This window comes from Haplochromis burtoni, unplaced genomic scaffold, assembly GCF_018398535.1.
Source record: "Haplochromis burtoni strain Fernald_Lab_line unplaced genomic scaffold, NCSU_Asbu1 Contig_55, whole genome shotgun sequence".
Lineage (NCBI taxonomy): Eukaryota > Metazoa > Chordata > Actinopteri > Cichliformes > Cichlidae > Haplochromis > Haplochromis burtoni.
Window position 1 is genome coordinate 2,624,555 of NW_024582416.1, and position 12,533 is coordinate 2,637,087.

The following is a 12,533-nucleotide window of genomic DNA, read 5'->3' on the forward strand; positions in this document are numbered from 1 at the left end:
CATCCAAACCCCCTTTTTAGATGAAAAAAATAAATGAATGAAAAGCATGACATAAAAACTGAGCCTCACTGAACAGAGAATTCACAAATCAATTCTTTGGCCGCCATTTAAAAAACACTCAGATAAAATGCTCTGAACCCTAAACCTTTCATTCTTAAGCTTGAGTTTAAAGTTTTGAATTTACAACAGAGCGAGAAACTATTCAAAAATATGATGCCTGATCGTTCTGATTGTTCAACAGGCAGAGACATAGGCGTCAGATATTTATTTCCATGTTTTTATTGATTTTATCAATAGCAATACAGTTGAAATAATGACAGAACAGAAAATTTCTTGGTTCAAATTATAATGTCATTTAGTTTTAAGAAAGATTTGCCAATGATTATTAGAATTTATTAGAAGTTCTTCATTTTAAAATTCCAGAGTACTATTAAAATATATTAAAAAATAAAGATTACATCATAGTTTTGATTACATATCAGTTAAATTATTTGACATATGGATGAAGCAGAAATTAAACATTTGAACAGTAATTTGAATTAAATTAAACAAATAAATAAAATATTCACCCTCAAGCTACATTAAAAATGATTATTGATTATTATAAGAATGTGAAAGCTAGGTATGTTTTTAGGCTGGTTGTAGTAGCATTTGTAGTACAGCTGTTAGCAGAGCACCCAGCATCATAGTTGTCTGGGATTTTCCAAGCTCCACTTCCCCATTGGTTAGAGAGGCAGTGGTGGTGCTGTTGGAGCCTGGTGCAGTGGTGGTGCTGTTGGAGCCTGGTGCAATGGTGGTGCTGTTGGACCCTGGTGCAGTGGTGGTGCTGTTGGAGCCTGGTGCAATGGTGGTGCTGTTGGACCCTGGTGCAATGGTGGTGCTGTTGGAGCCTGGAGTTGGGCTGATTCTGTTGCTGATCAGACCCAGATTCAGTGTGTCCAGCTCTGACTGCAGCTGCAGGTTGATCCAGGTCTGAACTACAGTATCATTCTCAAACAGCTTCAGATCAGGTAGGTGCATACCCACGAGGCCTTTAACGTTGCTCACAGTCAAATTCTGTGAATTTTAAATAAATAACAGAAAACAAAATTAGTCTGAAGCTGTTAACACACAAGACAAAGAAGCCAAATATAAATGCCTTCTTTTTAAATATTATCATATTATGTTAAATAAAGAGCATGAGAAATTTGAAAGACTACATATGGTGGTTTATGTTGCCAAAGCACCTAAATCAGGAACTTGGTTGACATTTACATATATCAGCAGCAGTTTAGCTATTTCTTATAAGAACTATTTTAAAAGAAAATCATAGTTTTCATGGCACAACTCAGACATAATAAAGTCACATTAAAAATTAGATGTAGGTGGATGTCTAAAAAGTTTTCGTTTCATTTCTTTAACAACTATTCTTACAGCTATAACAGCAGGGTCCAGACTGCTGAAAGTGCTTATGTCCATGCTGATGTTTTGTGTTGACAGTGCTACTATATCCTGCAGAGGTGCTCCACCTATCAAGAAAGGAAATGAAACAGGAAATTAGAAAGCAGTTTTATGAGAAATAGAGAAACAGCTACGCAAACAGACATAATGTATTCTCACCTAGATAGGGCTTAGTCAACTGGTAAATGATACTGGAGCTGGACCGTTGTGAGCTGAAGGAAGTGGTACTGATGCCATACAGGACTTTCTTCTGCTCAGCTGAACATGATGACACATTCAGAGGGCTGGCATTTCTGTCAAGGGGAAAGAAGAAAGAGACATACAGTGTTACGTGTGCATGACCACTCACATTTGGCAATGTTTTTATATCGTTGAGCTGCAATCTGACACCAACCTGATGCTGTCTGGGCTGATGGTCTGCAGTGTACTGGTGTTTAGTGAGCACAGGTTGGAGTCAATAATGGTCAGCTCAGTGCTGCCCAGCGAGTTTCCAGAAGTGCTCAGATACTGAGTGATGATTTTGTTGCTCTATGCGACATTAAAGAAAAGGTATCATGTAAGAATAATAAGACTATTAAGGATAAAAGTGAAATGAATTCCACCTCTTATACCTTTGCTGCCTCCCAGGGTCCATCTTCAGCTTTCATTAGAGCTCCAAGGGTGTCAATTTTGGTTATCTTCCACTTGGATATATCGTCAAGTGATGCCACACGAGACACTGATCCAAGCAACTGGACATCCTGATCAGGAACCCCTGATGGGAATGCCTGCAACAATAGAGAATGTGTAATGCTGTGTGCTAATGTGCTAAATCCCAAATCTGAAACAATATCTCATTTGCAAATTCTGCCATTTAATAATAAGTCCGTCTAACATAATGAATGACATTTTGGCTCTTTTTCAAAATTCCCACACAAAATACCTCATTGAGTTTCTTTAGGATGACAGTCTGGAAACCATTATCATCCACTTTGTTGCAGATGGAGTTGAGGTTTTCTTTCAGAACGGGAACATCCAGGCAGAGGTCAAACTGCGTGAGATCATAGCCAAAGGGGAAGGCGGAGTCGCTAACTATCACCTGGGTGATGTTGCCCGTGGTACAACCTTAAGAACAATTAGAGATGCAGATGAGAGTGCTGTGCAAGCTACGGTTGCCTTTATATATAAAAGCAAATATAATAATTAAGTCATATAACATTTGAGCATAAAATATGGGTTATTGTGCAAGTCTGTCTAACGTTAAAACCTGACTTCTCTAAGTTCACTGAATCTTTTGCTATCTGTACTCGTACCACTAAAGCAAAGTGTTTACATTGTCTATTTATTTAAGTTATACAGTTATACAATTATTAATCTCCCGCTGACTAATTGTTTTTGCTTCAGTTTGAATAGCTGGTGTGAAAACAAATAAGAGCAAGGTCGTACCTGCTCCTCGTTTTGTTGTCCGGCCGCTGATCGCTTGGAACAGCGTCTTGAGCTTGCTTTTCTCTGTGTTTGCTTTCCTTAGTTTGGGCATGAAGGTCTTCAGGAACATTTTCTTTGTTGTCTGTAAAAAACACAAAGGTACCCAAACTGATTTCTAACACAAGTTATTTGAATGAATATTGTTAGACTAGATACTATCAAGCAACGAGAAAAAACATACAGAATCGAACCGGTTCCAGATATTTCTTGTGAAGTAGAGTGGAAGGGGTACGAGGTTCTCCAGTGTTTGCTTGTTCCAGGAAGCGGCATTTCTGAAAATAGAAGAGGATATTTTCTTACAGTGCTAACTTGAAAGAGGTAGTATGGGCTACAAAATTTGGTGGCATGGCTACTAGGTATTATATATACAAAGTCCTCAAAATGAAACTGGCAAGTTTGTGCCAATGAATCAAGGTTTATGACTTCATTTTAAAAAATAAGGTAGTTGTGTTTTTTAAACTCCTGACAGAATGACTTGTTTTTATCATTGTACCCATATTGTGTTGTTCCAGACAGCAGCAATGTCTCCATGGCTGCCACCTGGCTGGCAGAGAAGTCATTGCAGGCTTTAAGTTTCTCCAGGATGAGAGGATCTGCGTTCTGTATGTAAGACCCATCCAGAGTGCAAGCCATGTTCCCCAAGATCTCTATATTCTCTCTGCTCAGGCTCAAGCCATTTATACCCTGAAAACAGAAAACAGGAAAATGCTGTATTTAAAAAACTGTGCACGTATGCAACCTTATCAGTGTCAGAGTGTAATTCATGCATTTATTACCTTTAGACATATACATGTAAAAAAACCCACAAAAAAAACCCATCACTCACCAAGCACACAGTGGCTTCACGGAACAGCTGCGAGCCCTTATTCAAGATTTTGGAGGCCACAGAGAAGTCTGCCGCACCCAGTGCAGAAAAGTATGACCTGCAGTTGCCTTTGTTAACATTTTTGCTGCTGTTTTTAGAAAAAAAAGAAAGGTAAAATCAGTAATTCTTCTTCACATTAGTGATGCATTTTAAGGTGAGTGCAAGAAAATGCTTGGAGACACCGAATCACCTTAAGTAGAGAAGCATGTCTGATGGATAATCTGTAAAGTTTTGTGAGATGTCTCCACTCAGCAAGTTGAGCATGCAGGTTAGCTGTAGAAAACAGTGTGGGAAAAAAGAGGATTCCTCAGTGATATGCAAGTAAGCTGTTTCTAACACTGAAACTGATGATTCGTGCATTATCCTAACTTTCAAAAGAAAAAGAAATCCTCAACCTGATGATTTATGTTTCTGGTATATTATATCCATATAACATACACATCTTAATTGTTAACTTCATTTTAAGAGTCATAGTAATATTATTAAATTCCTTTCTAGCAGATGTTACCTGGGATTCCTTTAACTGCACTTTGGCTCGGCCTGACCGGGGCCTACAGGCCCTGATTAGCTCCTTGGTCCTGAATTGTGTCATTTTCTGGGCAGAAGTGCAAGTGAAGCCTTGCAGCACTGAGGGAGAAAGCCTGCGGGGAGGATTGATGAACACCAGAAAGAAATGATAAATAATCCCCTCTTCAAAATAAACCTACAGGGCCAAATAGTTATATGACTTGTTCACTTACTGCTCAATGTCAAAGTTTGTGTTGTCAAGGACCCCAAAAAAGATGGCAGCCTAAAAGAACAAAAAAAGAACAAAAGCTTCGTATTATTATCTGTAACATCGACTTTAAAAAGTCATTTTTGATTAATAATGCTATTGTGTGTATTTAACAAAATGTTAACCTGATCTGGTGTCCAGGTTTTTCTATTGAGCACGGTGATGTCTGCAGATTGGTCAGAAAACACCAACAGGGATGGTGGGATCTCAACTGCCATAGCATCTGGCACATTCAGCACCACTTGTGATGGATTTGTGTCCAGAGAAATGATCTACCAGGTAGGTAAATGCATTTAGGATTAAATGTAATGAGTGGAGTAATAATATCATGGAATACAGAGTTAATATTGATATCAAAGTAATTCTAATATTTAAATATCATAATGCCAAAGATAAATAAGTTGATGTCCTCCAGATCATAGCATTTACTTTATATTGTCTTGTGGAAGCTAACGTTGTACCTTTTTGACGAAGGTCATTTGGACAACACTTGGGGCTGCCAGCATGTTGGAAACGAAGGTGGTGCTCTTTGAGACGCTGAGTAGCACAGAAGCACTGGTGTTTTCTATTGCTTCTGAAGGAAGTCCAATAACAAGCGTGCCAAGGGATGCCAGGGAAGATTCGCTGTTGATCTGTTAACACATTTCAAGTTTTTGAAGCCTCATTCTCTAAAGTGGTAAGCATCTTAGAGTTATTTTGTATTTTATAAAACCTTACTGGATTAATATATAACATCGTTAGGTACATGCATTTAAGATCTAACATGGATATCAGGTATATTAAGTGGACCTGAAGGGCGTTACCTGGAAGCCTGAGGCAGTAAGGGTTTGGATGATTATTGAGGCCTGATCCTGGCTCCAGGTACTGATTGAGCCCAGGGTGGACAAAGAAGAGATGAGCACTGATGAGGGAACTGAACTGATCTGGCTGTTACTCAGACCTGCGCTGGAGCTTCCAAGAGCTGTAAATATCTGTGGTGTAATTGTCTTGATGTTGGATGCCAAAGCAGCAGAAACCTTTCAAATAAAATATCAAAACATGTGTAAACAGAAGTAACTGCAAAGAGAATTATGTCTGATAACATAGTTATTAAGTACCAGAGTTATATTATTAATAAGGGACTAATTTTAACAGAGTTAAAATTAAGATGGCCTTTGCGAGAGAGCATACTGTTCAGAGTTCAGGTTTTTTTGTTAACATTTAGCTCAAAACCAGCATTTACAACAATGAGATTTATGGTTGGTTTTTGCTAGAAACAATTCAACTCTGTTTGTTTTTAGGGCTGGTACCTCAGGGTCCTGGGTGCCATTGCAGAAAGTCTTCAGATTGTCTAAGATAACCATGGTTTCAGCTTCAGTCATAGTAGTATATGCCAAAGGTGGCACCGCAGAAGAGCACAGGAAAAAGCCTGGGAGACTGAATGAAAACAGATTTTTAACTACAAATACAGAATGACTACCACTGAACTGCTAAATTATATGCGGTGTATGGTTCACATAACACAGTTTGCTGTTTTTATCAGGCTGGTAATACTTACTTGACCGGCTTGAAGTTCGGATCGAATGCAAAAAGCTGTGTGACATAGTAGTTGGTTACATTTGCTGGGATTGCGTTATTGTTGAAGAGTTCCAGGTTGGCTTGGTTCTTCAAGAACACTTGAAACTTTAAAAATTAAGAAACAAAACAGGTTGATAATACTGATTTCTGTTAACCATGTTAACATTCCCACCAAAATCACGGACTTTGTATTTTGCTTTATTAACTGTGCATATGTGATCTCTGGAAATACCTGAGCGGTGGAGACAAAGGTGGTGAGGTCATCCAGAGTGATAAATGTCACAAAGTTCCCGATGTTACTGACAAACCAGGCAGTAGAGTTCAGTTCTGCATCACTGGCATTGTAGCATCTGGCTCCAGAACCTGTGGAACCAAGAAAAGCAGAACACACAGACAATAAATAACTTGTTAAGCGATCTCCCCTTATACGAATCGACATCAGTTTTGGCATTACGTGGCTCAAAATTTAAGACCACCTACTCTTTTCACTCAGCAAGCACACTGACTTCAGATGAGCCAGAAAAGACAAACAGATGCGTGTTATGTGCACTTTATATTTGGTAAGGTCCACGCATGTTACAGCACCTGTTTCGTCCCAGTAAGTTAGCACATACATGTTTCTTCTCTGTCTGGCAGTTGCTATTATCCTTTGGGGCTGTGTGGAACATGTATGCCTACACATATCCGCTAATGTAATAAGTATGCAAGGAAGGAAGGTGTTTAATATGGTACATAGATCAAAATGTTGAAGCAGATTCAAACCAGGAGGAAACATGACTGCAGTAATCATTCCACATAAACTGTAAACCCTCTCTTAGAAGTAGATTCTGATCTTTTTCCACAAATGTAAATTGTTGCAGCTAGGTGCATTTTACAAACTCTTTGTGAATAGTCAGGCAGTATATTTTTAAAATAATTTTTACCCATTTCATATAATTTGGAAAAAAAAAAAAAGACAAGCAGACATAGTTTTTAAATTCCTTGAATTCCACACACAGATGTATACATACACAGTGCTTTTACAACACTTTTGATCATTAATAAATCTTACCAGCACTCAAGTAGGTCTTGATGGTGGTATAAACGTACTGCTGTTCAAACTCAGAGCTGTTGTATGCGAAGTTATTTCCCATCACATAGACCCTGTTGAAAGGAAAATGATGAAAAACATGGTCATCATGTAATTAATTCACTTATCTTGAGACACAATGAAAAAGAGACTTACAGTTTCTGGAAGGCAAAACATGAGGCGTTCTGCACTTCATCGGGGCTGATGAGGCTCTTGCTGAGGAATCTAAGATAGTTCCTCAGTCGTAGGTCAAACCATAAATTAGCCTCAGCTCTGCTCCTGCTATTCAGCGCAGAAGGCCAAATACAGGGGAGGATCACCTTCTTTACATTGTCTTGAACATCCTCCTAGGGTAAAACACATACGTTTTCACATGTAATGATAAACTGAAGTAAAACTGTCAATTTAAGTGACAAGCAGTATTCTTGCTTGAATACTGCTAAGGTCAGTATACATTTTCTGTGAAGCCAATAATGTTGTATGTAAAACGTAGACAGTATTTAAGGGACATACAGTCTCAAGGAAGGCAGAAGTGTTGTTGTAGTTGTTGAAGATGACACAGATGTCAGTACTGTTACCAATCACATTGGGCTGACTAAGGAACTGGCCGAGCTCTGAGGTGCTGATGGTATCCAGAAGCTGGAGAAAGATTAAAAAACAAAACAGAAAACATAATTTAATATATTATTCTAGTGCACAGGTGTGTGCTATTTTATTTCCTTATTTATCTATTTTTTACCTCTGATTTGCGCATTGGTGGCAGGAGTGACACAAACGTGGACAAATCTGGAAAACCAAAGCTGAGGAAAGTGTTCCTCAGATAGACATAGAAGCTTCCACCACCGTAACACTTGAGTGGTGGTGGACCTGTTTTTAACACAAAGGAAATCACTTTTTTAACTAACACTGATTTGGTTACACATGTCACATCTGAAGAACAAACAAGCGAAAACAAAACAGTAACTTTTCTCACAGATGTTTTTCATTATTAGCTTTTGAGTTAACAAACCTTGAAGGAAGACAATGATGTTTTTGTAGATCTCGCTTTGGGTGCTGCTGCTGAGTGTTGTGGTCAATGTGTCCAGAAATGCAAACCTAAATTCAGACAAATTGAAAAAAACAATTATAGAAATATCGATCAAACGCCACTTCATTTGATCCAGAATCCTCCACATAACATTTACCCCAAGGTGTTGTTGATCACAGCAAACATACAGCAATTTCTAAAACTGAGTGTACAAATTCTTACATCTCTTGGCTGCTGTTACAACTCCTTTTTATCCCGATGCTGAATAAGGGTGTCACCAGGCTGGAAGAGAGGTTGGTCAGGAGAGGGCTCAGGCGAACTCTGAGCCATAGCAGGAAGTCTCCATCACTGACAGTTGGAGATGACAGATTCCCTCTGTTGAAAACTGCTTCAAGGAATGCAGACTTCACTTCCTGTGAGTAGTTAGCTGAGTGGACCTGGGGTGAAATTACATAGCATGAGTACAATGCTTACAAGAAAGTAAAAAGTATCTGAATTTGAACCATAATCCAGCTGTTAGTTTTGAAACACAGCTGAATTTTAATAACCTGTTTTTCCCCATTGTGTTATTCAGAATTACTTTTTTAACTTTCAACGTCTGGCTTAGAACTGTTTACAAGTCAAAAGCTTAAACTGCAGCTTACAACCAAAAGATGGTGTGGAAACGCTGCACAGAAGAAATGGCATCAGTTTTTTTTTTTTAACTAAAACAACCTGTTTTGATATCTGAACAGCACTGTCTGACAGAAATGATCATAACCTTTTAACACAGAGTTGTGATATATACATTTCAAAGATTATATGTCAGGACCACAGAAACAAACAACCTTCTCCTTAACTTCCTTGATGGTCGTGCCAAGCCTGTCTTTCTGAGAGTGGTTTCACAACAGTTAATCACATATTCACAATTAATTCCTAAACCAAAACTAATGACATGGCCACCTTGTTCACCTGATCTGAACCCCATTGAGAACCTGTGGTCCATCATCAAATGTGAGATTTACAACACAGTACAGTACACCTCTCTGAACAGTGTCTGGGAGGCTGTGGTTGCTGCTGCACGCAATGTTGATGGTGAACAGATCAAAACACTGACAGAATCCATGGATGGCAGGCTTTTGAGTGTCTTTGCAAAGAAAGGTGGCTATATTGGTCGCTGATTTGTTTTTGTTTTGTTTTTGAATGTCAGAAATGTATATTTGTGAATGTGGAGATGTTATATTGGTTTCACTGGTAAAAATAAATAATTGAAATGGGTATATATTTGTTTTTTGTTAAGTTGCCTAATAATTATGCACAGTAATAGTCACCTGCACACACAGATATCCCCCTAAAATAGCTAAAACTAAAAACAAACTAAAAACTACTTCCAAAAACATTCAGCTTTGATATTAATGAGTTTTTTGGGTTCATTGAGAACATGGTTGTTGTTCAATAATAAAATTATTCCTCAAAAATACAACTTGCCTAATAATTCTGCACTCCCTGTATTTTTGACTTTTCTGAGCCTGTCAAGTCCTTCTTTTGACCCATTTTGCCAAAGGAAAGGACGTTGCCTAATAATTATGCACACCTGATATAGGGTGTTGATGTCATTAGACCACACCCCTTCTCATTACAGAGATGCACATCACCTAATATGCTTAATTGGTAGTAGGCTTTCGAGCCTATACAGCTTGGAGTAAGACAACATGCATGAAGAGGATGATGTGGACAAAATACTCATTTGCCTAATAATTCTGCACTCCCTGTATATAAGTCACTTAGACAACCTAAAAATTTTATTGTTTGGCTTTTTTCAGTGTTTTATTTGTTCGTGAGTAAATCGGTTTGGCTGAGATTAAAGTTATTAGATTAGATTAGATAAAATAAAACTGGGTTCCTCCTTAGTTTTCACACAGCTGAATAAACGTCAAACAGAAAACTGATTAAACAGAAGTGTGAGATGGTCGAGAATTTACCCAGTGTCCTGTTATATTTTAGATAGCAAGGAGCAGAGGCCAGTTTATTAAATCCACCGAGACAGCGGTGACCTAATCAGAAGGCTAGACCGTCCAATTTCACAGCTGTTTACTTCCGGCCTACCCGACCTTCTGAGGACCTGGCCCACGTAGACCGCGAATGCTGGGTCCTCAGGAGGATGCAGCCCATGAATTTGGACATGACTATTGTCAGTTCCACAACTGTTCCGTCACTTTATTCTGTCCCCAAAAACACTTACCTTGTGTTACCTTTTAGTCATTTATGTTACCATGTATAGGTAAGCTAACTGTTTTAATAGTAGGCGTTTGCTAGCCACTATTAAAAGCAAGTGTCCATTAAAAAAGCTAATGGTTTGAAATTACTTCCAGTAATAATGCAGTAACAAGTGTCACAGCAGTATAGAGATTGAAAATGTGACGTCATTCAGGGGTAAAACCGCAAAGGATTCTGGGAACTCGTGGCAAGAGGTACTAGCAGCACGCAGGCTTTCAATTGAAATCATTACACAGCGATAAAAAGAAACACAAAAAATTGGCAAGAAGCTGTTGTATTATTAACTGCAATAGCCGGTCGCATGACAGCCACGGGAAGCCGACGGGTAAAGAGATCGGTTGTTATCGGATTAGTCGTTGAAGAGAAATTGTTCGAGCCATGTTTCCGAAGTAACAAAGAGGCGACGGATGGCCTGGATTGCAGCCATTCAAGACCAAATATAACGTCCCAGAACACTCCAGCTCACATGGTTAGTCTGCTCCAAGCATTTCCACAAAGGTCAGTGTTTTGTAGTAGTTAATACGTCATTTTTCATAACATAATTGGTGATATAGGTTACAAGCAAGTCTGGCGCTGAACAGAAATTGTCGCGCTATGCTCCTTTGTTTATTGTGCATAAATAGTGAATTGTCCTGACACAATATTGCGTTTCGCTTCTGTTATTATGGTACATTGACAAAAACATATACTTTTATTCACAGGATAAAACAGGTTTTTTTGTATCACTAATTGCCCAGTACGATTACAGCATACAGTATTATTGTCACTGCTACATTTCTGTGATGGGTACCAGAAATTATTTCCACTACTAATTAATTACCGTTGAGCTCAAAGGTCCTATTAATAAACGGTTAACGAATGTGTATTTATGAAGACGATTTGTGAGACTGGTAAACTTATGATATGTACGATGGTCTTTCGTTCTACACGGTGCATTTCAAGGTCCTGTACCCATCCGTCGGTAAACTGTACCTGGGCTTGTTGCAGTGACCTGAAGTTACTAAACTTCATGAGTGTATGCACTCACTCCAAGAACCGTATAATTATAAATATGAGCGTGGTGAAAGTTGGGCAGCACGCTAACGTATTTTGTCCATTCTGTGTGCTCGTAAGGGTCTTACCCTTTCACTCCTTTGATTTTTTCCTCGTATCTTTTCTTTGACTTTTTATCAAGTCTGTCTTTGTATGGACCGGCATTGTTCTCCTTCGTTTTGTACATAACTTTTTTGGGGGGCAAAGAAAAAGCAAGAAGGTACTGGAACCGGAGAATGAACGTTTTGCGGTGTTGCAAATGCTTGCGTTTGATGCATTGCTTTGATTGTTTTGCCACGAGTACCTGGCATGCAATGCGCGAAAGTCACATGGTCTGTCAATATTTATAGTAAGTAAGTATACCTTTCAGCATGACTATACAGCAATAGTCATGTCACTGGCAGTTTTTAATTTTCAGTTTCTACACAATTTCAGCATTAATCTGAAAAAATGCAGTTTTTCTATTGAGTTTAGTGTAGTTTATTTCCTGGGGGAAATTCCCCAGCTTTATTCAGAAAACTAAGAAAACTATGATGATTACCTTAATAGCTGGTGAGACTTCATCAAAGAAAGCGCCAAAGTCAAAAGGATTGATGACTGCCATTACGTTCATGACATCTTGCTTGCTCTTTAGGTGGGAAGGAGTTGCTGCAAGGTTGACCACCTGACTAAAAGTGAGCAGATCTGCTATATTCACCTGGAAGATACAACCAGCAATTCAGTAAGAAAACAAAAATAAGTTGGCATATGCCTACATTTGTTTTCTTCAATTCACTTAGGGACACTATATATTTTTCAGTTATTTACCTTTAACCCTCTAAGGTTAATTCATCATAGAGGGTAACCCGACTCTAATATTGCTGCACACCAAAAACATTTTTTTTGACGTAAAATATTCTAGAATGTTGTTTTACTGTTCTCAGGGAGGACAAGAACTAGAATTTATGGCTTACCATGGAGATGTTGAAGTCTTTGAGGTCAGAGTATGATGTATATTGGACGAATGGACCCAGATTTGCTTTAACCCATTGGGCATCACTCTCATTTT

At 38.5% G+C, this 12,533-nt stretch overlaps 1 protein-coding gene across 1 annotated transcript; it reads right to left on the minus strand.

Annotated features, from left to right (window-relative positions):
* Positions 1 to 260: 260 nt before the first annotated feature.
* LOC102309180 lies at positions 261 to 12,533 on the minus strand (the record flags this gene model as incomplete). The annotated part of the gene is given in 27 exon segments (XM_005922262.3): positions 261 to 1,056; positions 1,414 to 1,508; positions 1,600 to 1,733; positions 1,835 to 1,968; positions 2,052 to 2,207; positions 2,363 to 2,544; positions 2,866 to 2,986; positions 3,086 to 3,176; positions 3,398 to 3,588; positions 3,731 to 3,857; positions 3,960 to 4,042; positions 4,278 to 4,410; positions 4,510 to 4,559; positions 4,670 to 4,816; positions 5,006 to 5,176; positions 5,348 to 5,560; positions 5,834 to 5,960; positions 6,082 to 6,206; positions 6,334 to 6,464; positions 7,153 to 7,244; positions 7,327 to 7,517; positions 7,684 to 7,809; positions 7,910 to 8,037; positions 8,180 to 8,265; positions 8,420 to 8,634; positions 12,027 to 12,182; positions 12,439 to 12,533. Coding segments are annotated over 27 exon segments (3,834 nt in total). The 3' UTR covers positions 261 to 630.